This window comes from Ursus americanus, chromosome 7, assembly GCF_024610735.1.
Source record: "Ursus americanus isolate L20-20 chromosome 7, mUrsAme1.1.p, whole genome shotgun sequence".
Taxonomy (NCBI): Eukaryota; Metazoa; Chordata; class Mammalia; order Carnivora; family Ursidae; genus Ursus; species Ursus americanus.
Genome location: NC_142133.1, coordinates 78,860,535 through 78,879,455, shown reverse-complemented (window position 1 = coordinate 78,879,455; position 18,921 = coordinate 78,860,535). Strand labels below are relative to the sequence as shown.

At 51.3% G+C, this 18,921-nt stretch overlaps 1 protein-coding gene and 1 long non-coding RNA gene across 3 annotated transcripts in view; one reads left to right on the top strand and one right to left on the bottom strand.

Moving 5' to 3' along the window:
* The window catches only part of CYS1 (cystin 1), a 21,995-nt gene extending 14,760 nt beyond the window's left edge, over positions 1–7,235 (bottom strand). The window contains exon 1 of the mRNA XM_045775969.2: positions 5,924–7,235. Within this exon, the coding sequence (XP_045631925.1) occupies positions 5,924–6,262 (339 nt within the window). The 5' untranslated portion in view covers positions 6,263–7,235. The remainder of the gene's footprint in view (positions 1–5,923) is intronic.
* Positions 4,338–18,921, top strand: LOC148109735 (uncharacterized). Of its 2 annotated transcripts, XR_015725351.1 has the most exons (3): positions 4,364–5,780; positions 7,235–15,828; positions 16,264–18,921. It is a non-coding gene; the product is annotated as an uncharacterized LOC148109735 (long non-coding RNA). The 2 variants fall into 2 exon arrangements; XR_015725350.1 differs by lacking the exon at positions 16,264–18,921 and having other exon boundaries at positions 4,338–5,780; positions 7,235–8,818.

The window sequence follows — 18,921 nt, the reverse complement described above, 5'->3', positions numbered from 1 at the left end:
GAGATCCTCTCTCTCTGCCCCCCACCTTGCTTGTGCGCACACGCTCTCTCTCTCTAACATAAATAAATAAAATAAATCTTTAAAAAATAAAAATAAATAAAATCTTAAAAAGAAAAAGCTTCCCAGAAAATGAACTTCCCTTGATCTTGATCGGCCCAGATTTATTAGGCAGGAGGGGGGACAAAATCTGAACGATAATGTGGTAGTAAAGGTGCCGAATTTATGTTCATTGGATTGTATCAAAATTTCCTCTTTAAGGGTGCCCTTGAATTTCACTAGCGCATTTAATCTCAAAAGCCTCATTTATCCAGCCCATTCTGGGACTGACATTTTATGGTTAATTCTGTATCCTAACAGAGCCATCCTTGACTATCCACTACCACTGTACTGTTAAAAAGAACCTTCCTGAAAACATTGACTACACTCTGGTTCTATGCCTTTCATTCTCCATGAACCCCAGCATCAGGCTTCCCCCACCGCTCTTCCCAGGGGCACTAGGGACCTCCAAGCTGCTGAGCTCAGTGGCCAGTCCCCTGGCTTCATCCTATTTATTCCATCAAGAAGCATTTACAAGAGCTGGTCACCTCTCCCTTCTTGAAACACTTTCCTCCCTTGGCTTCCAGACATGCCATCCTCTTGGTTTTTCCCCCCATTACTGGTTGTCCCCTTTGGCATGTCCCCTCATCTTTTCCATGTCTGAACACAGCAGGGCTGGCTCTTCAGCTCCTCTCATACAAGTTCACACACACCCACAGCCAGAGCAGTGCCTGGTACACCGACGTGTGTTAGCCAGCATCGTTGTTGTTGGTGTTCTGGTCGACCCTCCACGCTCCTCTGCTCTGCCAGCTCCCACTCTCATAGCTCCAACCCCAACCTCTCCCCTGAGCACCAAGCTCTTACAAAGACCTCTTCACTTGCCTCTCTGTTTGGGTGTCTAATAGGCATCTCAAACTTAACACATTCAAAACCAAATTTATAATTAACACCCCAAACCTGCCCCTTCCCCATTTCCATGTCAGCTAACAGCAACTACATCCTTCTAGCTGCTCAAACCAAAACCTTTGGGGTCATCTTTGACTCCTTTCTGTCTCACGCAACCCCTAGCCAATCCACTGGTAGACTGGTTGCCTCTGTCTTTAGTCTGTGTCCATGGGCCAACCACTCCTCTCGTCCCTCACTGCCGCCCTCTGTTCTCAAGGATCCCTGTGAAAGCTTCCTAATTCCACTCCCAGCTGTGACCCTGCCCCTCCTCCCACTCTGTCTCCAACATGGCAGCCAGCGAGAGTGGGTGAGCCCTAAAACAATTAGGTCATTGCTGTTCAAAACCCTCCAGGGCTTCCCACCTCCTTCAAAGTAAAAGCCAACTGCCTAACAGTGGCCAAAGGACCACGATGCTCTGCCCAGACACTGGGCCACCATCCTGGCCACCATTCTGTCTCCCACTACGCTGACCTTGCCCTCTCCACTCCAGCCACTCCGCCCAACCCACCGCTCTTTGAGCAGACCCTCCAGGCTCCACCCGAGGGCCTCTGACTGGCTGACCCCTCGGCTTGGAACACCGGTTCCCACAGAAGCACGGCAGCCCTCGCCTCCTCCCTAGCTTTGCCCGAGTGCTGCCTCTTCAGTGACACCTTCCCTGCCCGCCTATTAAAAATGACAACCCAGACCCGCTCCTGCTCTCCCCAGCCTCACTGCCTTGTTGTTCTTTTTTTATTTTAAGATTTTTTGAGAGAGAGAGAGAGAGACTGGGGGAGGGGCAGAGGGAGTGGGACAGAGAGAATCTCAGGCAGGTTCCACACTCAGCACGGAGCCCGACGTGGGGCTCTATCTCACGACCCTGAGGTCTGAGGTCATGACCTGAGCTGAAATCAAGAGTCAGACGCTTAACCGACTGAGCTGCCCAGGCGCCCCTGCTTTATTGTTCTTTATACTTCACTTTTTTCACTGTTGGACTTAATACGATGAGAACTGTAGCAGAGGTTTTGTGTGTTTGGTTCACTGATGCGTAACCAGCACCTAGAACAGTACCTGGCACGTACATGCCAAGAGCATGAATCAACAGATGGTACGTTTTCCCAGTTACTAGAGCCCTGGGCGTCAGACACTGCTGCATCGTTAAAAAACAATAATTTGATTAAATACCTTACGAAAACGCAAACCCAAGCCTTTAGCTTTTCTCACATGATTTTTCCATCCTAAGTAGTTTTCAGTTTCAATATCCCACTAAAGTACTGTTGATTTTAAAGTTCCACTGACTTTGGGGAAGGAATTCTGCCCTGCACGCCAAATACCGCAGAGGCACAAAGTTGGAAATTAATCCAGGACCTCTTAAAAGGGGCACCTGGGTGGCTCAGTTGGTTAAGCGTCCGACTCTTGATTGCAGGTCATGATCTCAGGGTCGTGAGATGGAGCCCTGCATCGGGCTCTGGGCGTGGAGCCCGCTTAGGATTCTCTCTCCACCCCCTCCCACCCCCGATCTCTCTCCCTCTCTAAATTCATAAATAAATAAAAGTAAATACTTCTTAAAACTTAACTTTAAAATTTCAAATTTTAGAATATGGCAATACTCCATTCTTACCCAGCAACCCCAGGGTTTCTTAACTGCCTCAGGAAAACCACCAAGAATTAAGAAATGAGACAAACACGAGCACTTGATTAACTAAAATAATTGCCACAAAGCCCATTGGCTGAAGAGATGATTCTTCAGGCCGGGAGAACCCATCCCAGGCCTGACCTCGGATGGTCCTGGTCTTCCTTTAAACACAGAGTTAGCAGGCATGGTTATGATTCCAGCCTCCAAGGGCAGCTCAGACAGGTGTCCCCTAGGGCGAGGGATGCAGAGAAGCTTGCTTGGTTGCATACAGACTGACAATGGTTAAAATGTGACAGTGCTAAGACCGACCACGGCAGAGCGGCAGTAACAAGCATCACAGCAGTTAGGGCCATTTTGCTAATAAGGGTACAGGAGCCTGACTGTCGAGAGTCTGATCTCTGCTCTGCTCTAACGGTGCGGCTCTGGTTAAGTTGCTTAACCTCTCTGCGCCTGTTTTCTCTTTCCCATCTGTAAAAATAGAGGATAATAATGTTAAAGATTAAAAGAGTTAATGCATGTTTGAGACCCAAGTGCACATTAAAATATCAGCTCTGACTATTCTTGAACATAGTCGAGTGTAATCCATACTAGTCAGGATGATGGTTCAGAGATACCGTATAATCAGTCTCTAAGAAATTCTAATCGACAGTGGTTAAAATTTTTTTTTAAAGATTTTATTTATTTATTCGACAGAGATAGAGACAGCCAGCAAGAGAGGGAACACAAGCAGGGGGAGTGGGAGAGGAAGAAGCAGGCTCACAGTGGAGGAGCCTGATGTGGGGCTCGATCCCATGACGCTGGGATCACGCCCTGAGCCGAAGGCAGATGCTTAACCGCTATGCCACCCAGGCGCCCCTCGACAGTGGTTAAAATTTTTAAATGTGGGAGCTTAAAGGGATAATTTCACTTGAGTTTGACATTGTCTTATGAAGAATACCTCTCTCCTCCAAAATGCTAGATCGTTTAGAACCTAAGGAAGGTTTTCCTCCTTTCCTCCTAGAGAAATGGAAATTGTGTTATTTATGTGCTCAAACATTTGCTCTCTCCTTGAGAACATCATTTTTAACATTTTGAAGAAGGGCTGACTTCTGAGTATGGATCAGATCCATCTAAACCAATTTTTTCCAGCTCAGTGATGTCTTGTCAACTCAGAATCTTATAAGATGTACAGCGGCCGAGAGACTCAGTCAAAGGACTTAATCTATAAAGCCAAAAGCACAAACCCCACACCTGAGCGTACAGGCAGTTCACCTGCTGACTGTGACCTTCACAGTCGAGAAATTAGGAGAGCTGACCTTTTGCTTTGTCTCCCCACACCTGAAAATAATTGGACTCGAGGAGCTTTCTTACAGATCTAATAATCTAAGATTCTAGGATTCACTCAAGAAAAATGGATGGCACAGAGGATACGTACAATCCGTCCAGAACCACCACCACGGCTGGCCGATTTCCCCTCCTAGGGGCCTCCATCTCCCCTTCGGCCCTCTAACTGTCCTGCTTCACTCGGGACCTGCTCACCCAGACCACCAAAGCCGCCCCAAACTGGCCATCTTGGCCCCAGGCTTACTTGGCCCCGTCTGTCCTCCCACAGCCGGCGGTGTCATCTTCCTAAAACACAAAATGCCGCACCCCTAGCCCTTCCGCGATAGCCACAGCTTTTACAGTCAAGTCCAAACTCCTCAACATGGGAAACTCCCAGCATGACCTAGGACAGGATGGCACGTACCCCTCGGCCTCTTTAACCCAGGCCCTCCCCACCCACAGCCTGAGCCCCGCAGACCCCGCCCCATCGCCTTTGGGTGTGTGGTTCTCTCTGCACAAATGCTCTTCCCCTGCTTGTTTGCCCGGCTAAGGCCACAGATCCGTCCAGAGTCAGGTCAAGTGCTGTCCTTCTGGAGTGCTACCCTGACTTCTCCAGGGCATCGGTCACTCCTCCTGTGGACTCTGTGCAGGTCTGTGTCTCAGCTTTTTGTCTGCAGGTCCCCTCTCCCCCCAGTAGACTGTGGATTTCTTTTGGGCAAGGCCCATGTGCCGTCTGTGTTCACTTTAGCACCTAGAGGGGTGCCGGCTCATAGAAATGACTGGAGGAGTGAGTAAGGCAGCCCTGTACCCTGAGAGTCACTGACATTCAGCATCAAGGGGGAAATCCATTCTTTTTCTTTTCCTCTCATTTTCACTTCTAGAGTTTCCAAGGCCCTTGAAACTTGGACACTAGATGATTGCTTCCATGCTATCTGAGAATTTCCCCCAAATTTCTCAACTGTTTGTCCATTTTTAGTGTTATGTAACTGAATGGTGACGTAGTCTTGAAGGAATCTTGTGAACGAATTCAGTCCCACTCACTGCCGCTCATTTTGGGAGGGTAGCAGGGGACAGGGGACAGGCAGGAGGACGGGGGGGGGGGGGTTTGCACTGTCTGATTTGAGCCAGTTCTCCTCCCCACCCCTCACAGTGGCATTTTCAGGATTCTACCGCTTGGTGGCTGTCCCCAGAAGACACTTCCCTGGGTCCTGGCAGTTAAGCAAGGCCTGTCGGGCTCCAGGGAAAGGGGTGCTGCTTTTGGCATCCTCCTCAAGCCCAGGAGCTGACAGCAAAGGTCTTGTTCATTCTGCTCTGCTGGAGCGAAGACTGTTGCCAAACCAGAGCGCTCGTTTTTATTGTTTTTCTAGAACAACAGGACTGTTATTACAAGTGTTCTGGAAGAGAGGACAGGGAAGCCAAAAACAGATTCCACAGCATCTTAAAAATAGCCAGTAGCATGTGAATTGCTCGACTAGCAAGGCCAGGCTCTTGATGGGTCTGACACATCTGTGAACCACTGTTTGGCTACTGCCCGACCATGTCGCAGCCTCCTCCGGAGAGAAAAGCCAGTACCCCTGGTCAGCTCCCACCTAGGCTAGAAGGAGTCTGGGATGCGGTGCTTTGAGGGTGGACACACAGCTCTCAAAGGAAAGAAAGGCGAGCTTTGGCCAGAAGACAGCCGGGGGGCGGGGGGGGATGCATTTCTGCCAAGGGATGTGTGTCTCCCCTCTCTTCCAGGATGCTCCCAGCACTGTCACCCCAAACTCGAAGCAGTGAGACCAGCACCCAGAAGGGGCAGACAGGGAGAAAATCAGAGGGGGTGTTGGGAAAGGAGAGGCCGCGTGATCCGCAGGAGACCTCGGAGGCATTCGGAGACCCAGAGACGGTGGGTTTCACTAGGGGCGGAGGGGGAACAGGCGCTGGGGGGCGCGGAGGCGGGCGGGAGGAAGCACGCGGCTGGGGAGTTGGGGGTCGGGGTGCTGGGGGACAGGGCGCGGCCCCAACCGCTCCGCGGGCTCCCACACTCACCCGGCTCCCGGCGCCGGCTGCGGGTCGGGGCCGCGCCGGGCCCCGCGGGGCCAGCTCCCCCGGGCCCCAGGCCGCCGACTCGGCCAGCAGCTGGTCCAGCAGGCGCAGGGTCTCGTCCCCGCCGTCGGGGGGCGCCGCGGGGCCGGGGTCGGGGTCGGAGTCGGCTGCCCCCTCAGCCGCCTCCGTCTCCTGGGCCTCCTCCCGGGGGGCCGCGGCCGTCGCCGAGACCAGAGGCCGCGTCCCGCCCTCCGAGGCTGCCCCGCCCGACCCCGCCGGCCGGCTGTCGGGGCTACGCAGCCGCCTCAGGGCCCGGCCGCTCCGGCTGCTGCCGCTGCCCATGGCGCCCCCGCCGCCCGCCCAGCAGGCCAGTCTCACCGCCCGAGCGCGGCCCCGGGGCGGGAGCGCGGCCGGGGCGGGGACGCGGGAGGGGGCGCGGCAGGGGCGGGGGTGCGGACCCGGGCCGGGGTGCGGGGGTGCGAAGTGGGGGGGGGACGCGATCCGGGAGCGGGGACCCGGGGCCGGGCGCTGCCTGGGGTTGGGATGCGGATCCGGGCCGGGGCGGCGGGGGGAGATGCAGGGGAGCGAGGGCACTAGAGGGAGGGGCGGCCGGGCGGACCGTGATGCAGACCTGAGTTTGGCCGGCGGTGGGGGTGGGGGGCGTTAATGAGATGCAGGGGTGCAGATCCGGGCCTGAAGGGTGAGGGGTCGAGATGCGTGGGGGACGCGATCCGGGGGCGGGGACGCGGGAGCGGGCGCGGCGGGTTTGGGGTGCGGACCCGGGCGGGGGGCTGAGGGGTCCAGACCCGGGGGTGAGGGCCAGGGCCAGGGGCGGCCAGGAGGCGGGGGCGCGGCCCCAGCCTGTGGAAGGTGGTGCGGGGAGCGAGAGCCGGGTGCGGGGTCGGGGACACGGGCGGAGCGTCTCTTCCCCGTCTCCTCCTCCCCGCCTGGGGTGGGGACCCCCTCGTGGACCCGCCTGCCGGGCTTTGGCTCCGCGACCCTCGGGTTAGCCAGGTCCCCGCCACCTGGAACTGACCCCCCCCCCCCGCCCCGGGCGCCGACAGGCCTTGGGGCGAACTCGGCGGGGCTTTTTGTTCATTTATGGAAAGCACTGCGTGAGAACGTGATGAGAGCAGGGAGGTGATATCACAGCCTTGCCCCATCGGGCTGGGTGGGCGGTGGGTCATGTCGCCTCTCCAAGCCACCCATTCCTCGGATGGGGTACAAACACCCGGAGGGTTGAGTAAGATAATGTGCGGGGTTCAAATTGTCTCCCCTCTCCCTCCCGCGCCCGGGCGGACCTAAACGCGACAGAAGGAGGGAAGAGGCGACCTCCAGGAGGACAGACCCTCCAGCCTTTGGGCGGGCGCCGCAGCAGAAAGGGGTGGACCCTCCTTTCATCTCCCCCCTGCCCACCCCATCTGAGACTGCGCACCCCAAAGCCGCACCTCACCCAGAACACTCATCATAAAAACTAATCACTGTTAGGAAAGAAAAAATTATAAAAAGAGGGAACAGAGAAAAGCATCCCCCCAAAAAGCAAAGGAAATATCAATAGGTATTAATAATAATTCTAGCTTTTGCTCACTGGATAGTAAAATATAAATGTTTATTATTTTAAGTGAACTAACCCCCAAATAAAGACAGGAGGCTCCTTGAAGCTGTCTCCTTCAACCCCAGGGATGTTATTGCTGGTCTTGCCTGTATTGTGCTTAGACTTGATTTCTTCCTCTTTTCCCCCACTTAAAAACCCAACTTTTCCAAAGTAAAACAATGCCAACACCTTGAGTCTCACTCACCCATCTCGACTTGGCACGAACCAGATTCCTGACTGAGCTGCAGAACAGTTGGTCAGATGAAATGCTGGCTAAACTTTTCCAACCATGGACTTGAAATGTTACTGTTTTATCATCCAGGAGTAGGGATTAAAAACTTTATGCCTGAGAAAATGGAATAAACATGGGATTCAAGTCCATTTCCATTCATTTCATTATCAACAGACCAAGGAAGTCTTTCTAACTTCCTTTTTTTTTTCTTTTTTTTGACATGCAGTCTTAACCATCCAGATGTAGGAGATGGGCCAAATACATTATTTGAAGTCATCTGGGTGTCCCAAGTCTACAGATGTGTCTAATTTGGAAGCTCTTTGTATAAGTTTTCTCTTTAAGAAAACAAATCTCATCTTGAAACTTTAAGCCTGGAAAAAAAACATTCAGAGGGAAAAGACATTTTTCTTGAGCTAAGTTCAACTAAGTTTAATCATTTAAAGGAAAACATGTTTTACTTCTGCCCAAGAAGAGTCTAGTCATGTGACTCATACTTTAAATATATCCAGAGCTCCCTGTGTTCACCTCTCAGGGCAGCTGATGTTTGTGACCACTCTAGATCCCAATCTTGTTTCCCCAGACTTGTCTAACTCCCTTGGCTTCAGTGACAGGAATGCCACAGCCTGTGCTCTTTCCACTCTTGAGAAACCATTTAAAATCAGCCGCATTTGGAAACCTGGTTTCCATCAAATATGCGAAAAACCCATGTTGATTTTATTAGAAGTTTCCCATAATAAGCAAACAACCTGTTTTTCCACATGACTAACGCCTCCTAAGATCATCTCTAGACATAAACAAGAATCTCTCTGTCCGAAGGGGTTAGCAAAATCTCAGGAATATTGGGACATTGAAAATGGGATCTTGGGGCGCCTGGGTGGCATAGTGGTTAAGCGTCTGCCTTCGGCTCAGGGGGTGATCCCGGCGTTCTGGGATCGAGCCCCGCATCAGGCTCCTCCGCTATGAGCCTGCTTCTTCCTCTCCCACTCCCCCTGCTTGTGTTCCCTCTCTCACTGGCTGTCTCTCTCTCTCTGTCAAATAAATAAATAAAATCTTAAAAAAAAAAAAAAAGAAAGAAAGAAAATGGGATCTCACCCCTCTTATGGAGGCCTCTTGGCAGCTGTACTTCTCCAGCTAAAGGACTTCTTTATGCAGTGACTGTGGTGGTGGCTGGGGAGGGAGGTGGAAGATGAGACCCCGCTCGAGAGCCGTCCGCTTAACTCCTGGAAAATAATAACTTCCTTGCAGTGAGCAAATTAAACTTTGGGAGAGAACTGTAGTTGCTAATACTTTCAGCAGGAGATGTGTCCTAGGGATGTTTTCCTTGGCCACAGCACTAGCCTGGCATCTGGAGATGAAGCAGGTGCTCTTCTTGCCACAGCCCAAGGACCGCCCTTCTTTTAAAAGCCCCAGTCAAGTGCCCTACTTCAGGAACTCTGCAGATGTACTCTCGCTGCTCAGAACCTCTGTAATCGTCCACCATTCCCGACACACCACTAGCAGTTATGTAGGAGAGAGAAACTGCAGGTCATGGTTGCGATGAATATACAGAAAGAGAGTATTTGTATTCAGAGGAAAAATGAGACAGCATTTGAAACACAGGCGAGCCATGTTTGTATTCTTAATGCTTAATCAGTAACTTGAGAAAGCCATGGGGCTATGAATTATTGCTGATACATTCAGATGCAGTAATCTCATATGATGGCTATCGTCTCGTTGCAAAGTGTCCACGCGTTTGCATTGGGTTTCATGGCATCACCCCTGAGAGGGGTGGGGAGAAATGTAAGGAAGAGTCGATACTATTCATTAAGGATAATGAGTTACACAACTTTTGTAGTATTTACTCAGAAATAAATCTTCAGTCCCCAGTGTTGACACATATCCATCATGATGGATCTGGCCCATTCCATAACGTTGTGAAAAGTTCTGACCATTGGCAGTAAAACATGGATGACTCACACCCTGTTTAACCAAAAGGTAGAAAGCAGGGTTTATAATGTGGGCTTTCCATTAGGTGACCAGGTCACGTTGCTGAAGAGAGATCTATGGGCTTCTGGTCCAAAATGGCAGGTCAGGCACAGTTTGCTTCTCTTGTTACTTGAGAGCCCCCCACTGAAATCAAGATACTGAAGTTAAAAAAAAAAAAAAAAAAAAGACGGACAGGCTAGGGGTTGTAAAGGGGAGAGAAAAATCACAGATGAGAGATTTCAACACATTTCTGGAAGATGGAAAGCTGATCACAGAGGGTTTCCAGATGAAACAGGAAGAGAAATTACAGCCTGCGATGTGATGTCAGGGGCTGAAGGGGAAACGGGAGTCAGTCTTCTGACAGTGAGGCTCGGGGACTCGGGCAGCAGGTATGAACGAAAGTGGGAGCGAGAAGTAGGCGTACAAGCCAGAAGACTGGTGGGAGGTCTTCATATGGACAATGCGTCATCCTCCACCTCCCCCCATTCATGCGTCAGGAAGAAGGATTGGGTCGCTGGTGCAGAACTCTGCTGCTGTGTAGAGTCTTCTCCTGATGAGCTTTTACCTGGAGTGGGGAGCTCGGGTTGGGGTGGGGTGTTTACTATGGGCAGGAAGCAGCCCACTCAGGAGTTGGGCTACTCTAGGTTCAAGCGCCCACACCTGGCCCACTGAGCTGCGGTGCTGGGCCAGGTGGTGGGACTGTCCCCTCCCAGGGGCTGTGGATAGCGGCATCACGACCGTCCAGTACGGCGGCAACGGCAGGTGCCGGCCTCGGTGAATCTGATCCCTTCCCGCAGATCCGTGCACAGACAGCCATAGGCCGCTCAAAGCATGCTTAGACTCCAGGCTTTGTTAGAGTTACTTTTCATCCCCAGGAAGCTGTGGAGCAGGCGGGGAGAGGGGAGAGGGCAGTGGTCAGGGGAGGGGGCAATGAAGTGAGTGCGAATGTGCCCTTAATACATGTGGATTATGGAAGCGAACCTTTGCACTACCGCTAGGAAAAGCGCGTGCATCCAACACGAAACGTCCAACTTTTAAGCTCGAGCAGCCCCGCCATGAACGGCAACTCTGCAATGTGGGAACTGCCCTGTTCTGGTCGCTTCTGCACAGAACCAGCGCATGGTCCCAGAGAGCTGGGGGGATGCTTACATTCCTCCTCCTTCTGGGAGACCTGAGAATTCCCCAGTGAACTGACCAGCTAAAGGGACTGTTAAAGCTCAGGTTAAATATTAAGTCTGCTGGCCCTTCCATTCATAGTGTGTTAATTTGTTAAGTGGCCCTGAAGTCCCAGCCTGCTCATGCGGATGGATGCCTGTGAACTGTTTGTACAGGTCCTCCTGCCTCCTGCCGGGAAGGACCACCTGTCCCGTGGAATGCAATCAACCACCCCCCAGGGAGCATAGCTGCCACTTCCTGGTCCCTTTACAGACCTGGGCTCCTTAAAGGAGCCTCTCAGCAACCTCCTGAGGTAGATATCACCTTCCTCCATTTTCTGGATGGCATAGCCGAAGGTCTTGAAGCCAGTGAGTAGCAAAGGGGGGACTCAAACCCAAGTCTGTCTGGTCCTCATGGTCTTTTCGTTTTGCTCGCTATACCCAAATATTGAAACCCTAGCAGAATAGACAAACTGAGCTCCGTAGAAGGGGCTACCACCCCGGTACCCAGGGCTACCATGCAGGTAGGCGGACCAACCATTTCTGTTTGGCCAGGACTGAGGGTATTCCTGGGTTGTGGGATTTTCAACCAATGAGTCCGTCGCCCTACGGGTAAGGCTGTACAGATTATTTATTGAACAAAACTGCCTGATGGCGGAGCACGTAGAGGCCGCGATTCAACCATTCTCCATCCACCCAGCTCGCCCCTGTGCGTCAGGGCTCCACTGCCCAACCCAGGAAAGTGCGGTACGAGCTAGCGTGGTGCGGAGGACAGGCTGCCCCGAGATGAGCCATGCTGGCATGCAGATTCCCTAGAGCTAAGGAGCAATCCAGACCCTACAGGCTCAAAAGAAACTTTTGCCCCTCCCTTAACTACATAAGAGACTAAATCAGAGGATCTTTCCAGAATAAGGGTGATTTCCACAGATAAATTTTATCGGAGTGACCCATCTATATGGCAGGGCAAGCATTTGTTTACCAAACGTTTACTCTTTTTCATTTTCCTGTGAATTACATCCCTTCCCTTTGAAGTCCAAGACCACCTTGCCCCTTCTCCTTAGTTCGGAAGAGCATAAATACTTGATTTTGCCTGTCTTTGGAATTTCCATGTCTGTGTGGATTCCCTGTAGTATGCTATTAAATCTGATTTTCTCCTGCTAACCTGCCTCGTGTTAATTTGGCTCTTAGTCCAGCTAGAAGGACCCTAGAAGGGGACAGGAGTTCCTGCTTCCTGACACTCGCTAAGGCCTCAGCAATTCCTCTGACACTGTTAACCCAGAGGTTTTGAGTAGATGGGTGATTAAGGTAATGTTCTCATTTTACTCTAACCTTTTTACCCTCTCTGGCCAATGAATTTCTCCTAATCCCTACACACACACACACACACACACACACACACACACACACACACAATCAAAGCACAAGTTCCCAATCATGTTCTTACAAACTAGTCCTGTCACTGATGGGAAATGAAGCTGGAGGAATATGGAATATGGTAGATCTAGAATGTTGTGTCTGACTGATAGCAAACATTTCCTCCTGGAAAAATGGTAGGAATGCACTCTCCACCTTGGGATTGGGTGGTCCTGGGACATTCTCCGGCCAGTGATTCGTAAGCAAAATTGAGCGTGTTGCTTCTGGACTATAGCCATCAAGTCTGCTGAAAGATCTGAAACTCTTTTTCTGCTACAGTGACCAGCAACGATGGTGATGGTGGCAGCTCTGTCACGCAGGGTCCTAGAGAGGGCGGTCACTGAACAGAACCCCAACTTGTGATGGGCATGGAGCCGAGGCAAGAACTGAATATTTGCTGCTGTAAGCCAGTCCTCCCGGGGGTTGTTTCTTGCTGTGGCATAACCTAGACCCACCGTAGTCCATGGTGAAGAAATGAACACTTGATTCTGGAAACTATGCGTAGGGCTCTGGGGAGTAGTGGAGTCAGGTTGGCAGTTTCCAAAGACCACCCTATTCTATCTCATTGGGGTTGTTAAACATAAGTTTAAGGATAGGATTTGTCTTAAATATATCCTTAGAAACTGGGATTTTTTTTTTAAACTTTGTAATTTTCTTTTGGTAAAAGTCACTCCACTAGTAGTTGTGTCAACCTCACTGAGCCAAGGGAGGCCCGGAACGCTGGTAGCACATTATTTCTGGGAGTGTCTGAGACAGTGTGTCCAGAAGACATTAGTGTTTGTATCAGCAGACCGAGTCCAGAGATGCCCTCCCTGATGAGGCTGAGGACCTGATTAGAACAAGAAGGCGGAAGGGCGAATTCTCGCTCTCTGCTGGAGCTGGGGCACGTGTCTTCTCCGGCCCGGCCCTCGGGCATCGCTGCTCCTCATTCTCAGGCCTTCGGGCTCAGACTGAATTACGCCACCAGCTTCCCGGGGTTTCCAGCTGGCAGATGGAAGATTGTGGGACTTCTCAGCCTCCGAGTCCCCGTGAGCTGGTTCCTGTAGCGAGCCTCCTCTTATACCCTCCCCAGTCCATAGTTCCCAATGCTCTGTTTCTCGGGAGAACCCTGGCTCCTACAGTAAGCCACGTAGAATCTCGGAGCAATCAAAAGAAGCAAATTTATTTTCCTACATTGATTACAAGTTAACTCTTCCAGTTGGGGCCAGTGTGGGGCTTTCTCTGCATAGTTCTGTGCTCTCCCCACACCGCAGTAGAGCCAAACAGTCCGCAGGCTCCCTTCTGGGCACAAGAGACCTCAGACCTCAAAGACAGTGGGGTGGGGGGTGGGTAAGGAAGGGGTCAGGGACAGCAGGAGGTGGGCTCGCCCCAGCAAGAGGCCAGCCATCCTTCTGGCTCAAAAACCGCCGTTCAGACGCAAAAGGATTTGGTTTTTTCACTCATTTGACTCTGTTAAAATTGCAACACCACAATAACCTTACAACTTGGTCGCCATGGCTTCTGTATATGTGTATCTACTGCGTTTAAGAGAAGAGACAGGTAGGGGCGCCTGGGTGGCGCAGTCGTTAAGCGTCTGCCTTCGGCTCAGGGCGTGATCCTGGCGTTCTGGGATCGAGCCCCACATCAGGCTCCTTCGCTGGGAGCCTGCTTCTTCCTCTCCCACTCCCCCTGCTTGTGTTCCCTCTCTCGCTGGCTCTCTCTCTCTCTTCAAATAAATAAAAAAAATAAAATCTTAAAAAAAAAAAAAAAAAAGAGAAGAGACAGGTAGACCGAAGAGGAGCTGTTTCCTTCGGGGGTCGGCCACCGACAGCCAGCAAGCCAAATCCAGCTCCCACCTGCTTTCGTAAATCAAGTTTTATTGGACACAGCCGTGGGTGCGTCTGGGCGTGTGCGGTCTCGCGCTGGTCTACGGCGCTCTGAAGGGTTGAGGAGCTTTGTCCTGCAAAGCCTAAAATATTTACCATCTGGTCCTTCCCAGAAAGTGTGCCAACTCCCGGGTTAGTTGAAAGGCCTGCGTGTTTCACCCAGTCCTTCCGGATGATGTCGCTTATTCATGAAAGAGAAGGAAGTTAATATTAAACCACCTGCGATTTTTAGTAACTGATTCCTGCCCTCATACCTAACTTAGCGTTCTCACCCGGGCCCTTGGGCGAGCTCGTGGAGCTATGAAGTTCAAAGTAAAGGTTCCTGTACACAAAGCCACCTTCTCAATTTCTAAAGTCCTTCTTTTCTATGAGCCAGAAACTATGAGCCAGAAACTAGATCTGCAAGTCATCCTTATGTTTCTACTTCTGCAGGGTTTTTTTTTTAACTTACAGATGAAATGTTGAAAGCATTTCCGTCCCCTCATTCTCTCTCTTATTCACACACAAATAAAGGGAAAAATCTTTCTGATTTCTAGTTTTGTAAGCATCAACACTAGGGGTGTATTAAAAGTTATTTGAGGGGCGCCTGGGTGGCACAGCGGTTAAGCGTCTGCCTTCGGCTCAGGGCGTGATCCCGGCGTTATGGGATCGAGCCCCACATCAGGCTCTTCCTCTATGAGCCTGCTTCTTCCTCTCCCACTCCCCCTGCTTGTGTTCCCTCTCTCGCTGGCTGTCTCTATCTCTGTCGAATAAATAAATAAAATAAAAAATTATTTTAAAAAAAGTTATTTGAAGCCTTTTAAGAATACATATTATGCTTTGATTCCTTAAACTAAAAGCAAACTTATACCAAAATGAAATCATCCGAAAAGAAATTCAATCCATTTGAACAAGTATACACCCCGCATATATTCAATCTGGTTAAGTCTACAAACATTTGTAAGGCACATAATGATAAATCTGGGGGATAAACAAATGATCCATAATGCCTCCCTTCAGGGAATTTGGGGAGCAGTGGGAGAGATAGCTGTGTTAAATAATTAAAATATAGGGAGAAATGGGAAATAACATATACAAAGTATAGAGGAAGGAGGATTAACATGAATTAATAACTCCGAGAGCAGGCAAGAAAGCGTCACGGGCAAACACCAGAGCCACCATTCGTTCAGGGCTCCCGGCCCTGCTACTCTGTGAGGTTCTGATGGTTTGACCTGTAGCAGCATTATGGGGTAGATCCTGTGGTTTCCCCGTTTGGCAGACAAGGCACTGAAGCTCAGAGAGCCCAAGACACTTGCCCACAGTCACACAGCTCATCAGTACGAGAGCCTCGGGTGGTCTTGCTGCAGAGCGCATGCTGCCCTAACACCTGTCCTAACGCTAAGGCCACATGTCCTGGTCCCTGGCTGTGCCCTCATCACCAGGGAGCCACCCCAACCAGCAAACCAGCAGACCAGCAGACGGTAGCACAAACGGCTTTGGTGGCATTCACATCGCGTGCGCCGGTCCTCTGAGGAGCCTCTCTCCCAGACTGAAGCTGTACCAGCATCTTCCACCCCCTGGAAAGATCCCAGTCCATCTTGAGTTTGCAAAACCTGGCCAGATGGCGGAGGAGAGTTACCTGAATGCGTGCGGAGCCTACACCATCCTGACAACATGCATCTCTAAGTCTCTCCTCCAGATAAGATGTGAGCACCAGCCGCTTGTAAAGCAAACTTTGGTTGCCATGGTAACTGGGCCCTCAGCCTCTTCCCGGCTTGAACAGAGCCAGCAACACCTCCCAGGTCTTATCTCTAAAACCCAGCCCTCCGTGAGTCACTCACCGCCTCTGGCTGCAGGGTGCAGGCTGGGTGGGGGGCCCCGAGGGGGTGAGGTGGGGCGAGGAGGGGCAGTGAGGCTCTCCTTACCGGGGCAGCAGCGTTCTTCATTCTCAGGAGCAAACTGCCCAGTCAGTACTTCGGTCCTGGTGGGGTTCAGGAGAGCCTTTCCTAAGCCATCTGTGTTTTGTTGGGGGGTCAGACATCGCAAGGGGGGCGTTTTGCTGCCTCCCAGACCCAGCTTCTGTTTGTTTTTGTTCTTGTTTTTAAGATTTTATTTTTTAAAGTAATCTCTACACCCCACAGGGGGCCAAACTCACAACTCCAAGATCAAGAGTCACACTTCCACCAACTGGGCCAGCCAGGCACCGCCCCCCCTCCCCCCGCCCCTGGCAGTGTGGATTAGAAGTGGCCCTGGTTCCAGGGATAGGCGTCCCTGAGGCCAAGAGCTGCAGCGAGCAGGAGACCAGGGCGGCGGGCCAGACCAGGGAAAGGGTCCGGCTTTGGCTGCTCGTCTCTTCGTGCTGGCCGCTTGGGCCTGTGGCCGGAGCTCCACGTGCCCTCCTCCCCCAAGACCGTTGCCCAGACCTGGGGCCCAGCGGGAAAGAAGAGAGGTGCCAGGCAGTGAACAAGAAGACGGAGAAACGGTCTCAGGTTGGAGAGTCAGGAGACATGGCAACACGACACAGGAGGGGTCCTGCACCCCAAAAAGACAGTAGGGGAAACTCCAGGAAACTGGTCTCCAGTCTGCAGGAACGTTCATAGTATCGTACATACCACAGTCAGTGTCCTGGTTTTGGAACCCTGCTATGGTGATGTCACATGTCAGCACCAGGGAAGCTGGTGCACTATGGAAACACTCTGTACTATCCTGGCAACTCTTCCATAGGCCTATTATTCCAAAATAAAATGTTTAAAAATTGTGTGTTTTTCCTCATGAGAATAAAAGGAGCTACTGCCTTTCATATCTTGGGACCTCATAAACTCATTTTGCCAGGCTGCCTTATTTTTTGCCCCTCCCCTGGGACACAGGCGTGTCACCCAGACCATGGGGCAAAGGGCCAAGAGGCGGTGGGGAAACAGAGGAAGGAGCAGCTGGCCTCTTCTTAACGCTACAGCATTTTCCTAAATTCTTTATTGCTCCAGTTACTTGGGCCAAAAACCTCGGGGTCATCCTCGACTCCTCTCTCTCACATCACACCTTCAAACATCAGCAGTTCCTTTGGTTTGGCTTTCCAATGACATATCCAGAATCTGGCCACTTCTGACCATTTCCGTGGCCCTCTCTCATTCCTTGCCAGCCTCCCTGCTCTCCATGCCCATCTCCAATCATGCCAGACACATGCACACCCCAGGGCCTTTGCACTGACTGCGTCTGTGTCACTCTTTCAGAAACCTGCCCAGCTCACGTCTATCCACATGGAAGGATCCTGCTCAGTCCCATTCCATCACTGTACGGAGGCCTATTTTAAATCAAGCCTCCCCACCCTACACTTCAGAGCCTCTTTATTTTGCTCTATTTTCTTCCCATAGCTCTTTCTCCTTCTAACATGTAATTTAATAGACTTACTGATTATGTTTATTGGTTGCTTCCGTTCTCCTTCTGCTAGAATGTAAACTCCCGGGAGCAGGGATTTTTTCTGTATTGCTCCCTGCTATGCTCCCAGCACCTACAATAGTACTTGGCCCTCAGTAACCATTTGTTGAGTCAAATGATCAGTGCGATAGAAGGGTGTATGACAGCCTTTTCCTCTCCAGGGACAAGCAAGGGCAAACTGTCTACAGAACTATTCTTTTGTAGGTTTTTGTTCTTCTGGAGCAGAAATATGTCTGGCTACACTCTCGCCGTCCAGCCAATGCCAAAACAGAAATGGGGTCTGTGCTCAGGCAGTAGCACTCGGAACCGAAGACACTCAGATGTGAGTTTACACATCTCCGCCGTCTGTATAGCTCCCGATAGATTATTTAGTCTCGCTGTGCCTCAGGCTCCTCATCCATCAAATGGGGATTAATAATTCCCCATCGTTGTGCTGTTGTGGGAAGTGAATACGGTTGAGTGTGGGCATGCATGTCAAGCCATCAGACGCAAGAAGTTCGAGCATATAAGAAGCACTCAGAGTATGTGAGCTGAACGTGCATTTGCAAAAGGTGACTGTTTAAAATTCAAAATACATTTTTCCCCAGAGAATTAATGAAAAAAAATGAAAAATTCCCTAGAGCTCCTGAGAAAATTGGATAACAGAACTGAGAATGTATAGTCGGCTCAAAGCTGGTACCGGTTCAGTGAACATTTATTGAGGGCCAACCACATGCCGGCCACTGTACCAGCCGCATGCCAGCCACTGTACTAGCCACTGTACCAGCCACATGCCGGCCACTGTACCAGCCACATGCCGTCCACTGTACTAGCCACTGTACCAGCCACATGCCGGCCACTGTACTAGCCACATGCCGGCCACTGTACTAGCCACATGCCGTCCACTGTACCAGCCACTGTACCAGCCACATGCCAGCCACTCTACCAGCCACATGCCGTCCACTGTACCAGCCACTGTACCAGCCACATGCCGGCCACTCTACCAGCCACAATGCCGTCCACTGTACTAGCCACTGTACCAGCCACATGCCGGCCACTGTACTAGCCACTGTACCAGCCACATGCCGGCCACTGTACCAACCACATGCCAGGCACTGTACCAGCCACTGTACCTGTGACAGGTAGGACTGACTTCTTAAGCAGGGCACAACCCTGTTTACCTTCTTGTTCTGGACTCAACGAGTGGAGTAGAAATCAGTTGTCAGCGTTCAAAGCACACTTAAATGCCCATCTTTCCAGGTGGGCAAGCTGAGGCCTGGAAAGGGTGTAAATAACTTGTCCAGGGTCACCCAGCTGCTCCTGTCCAAAATCGTGTTCCTTTTGATGTTCAACATGACTGTATCAATAACTATTAGATGGAATAAAAA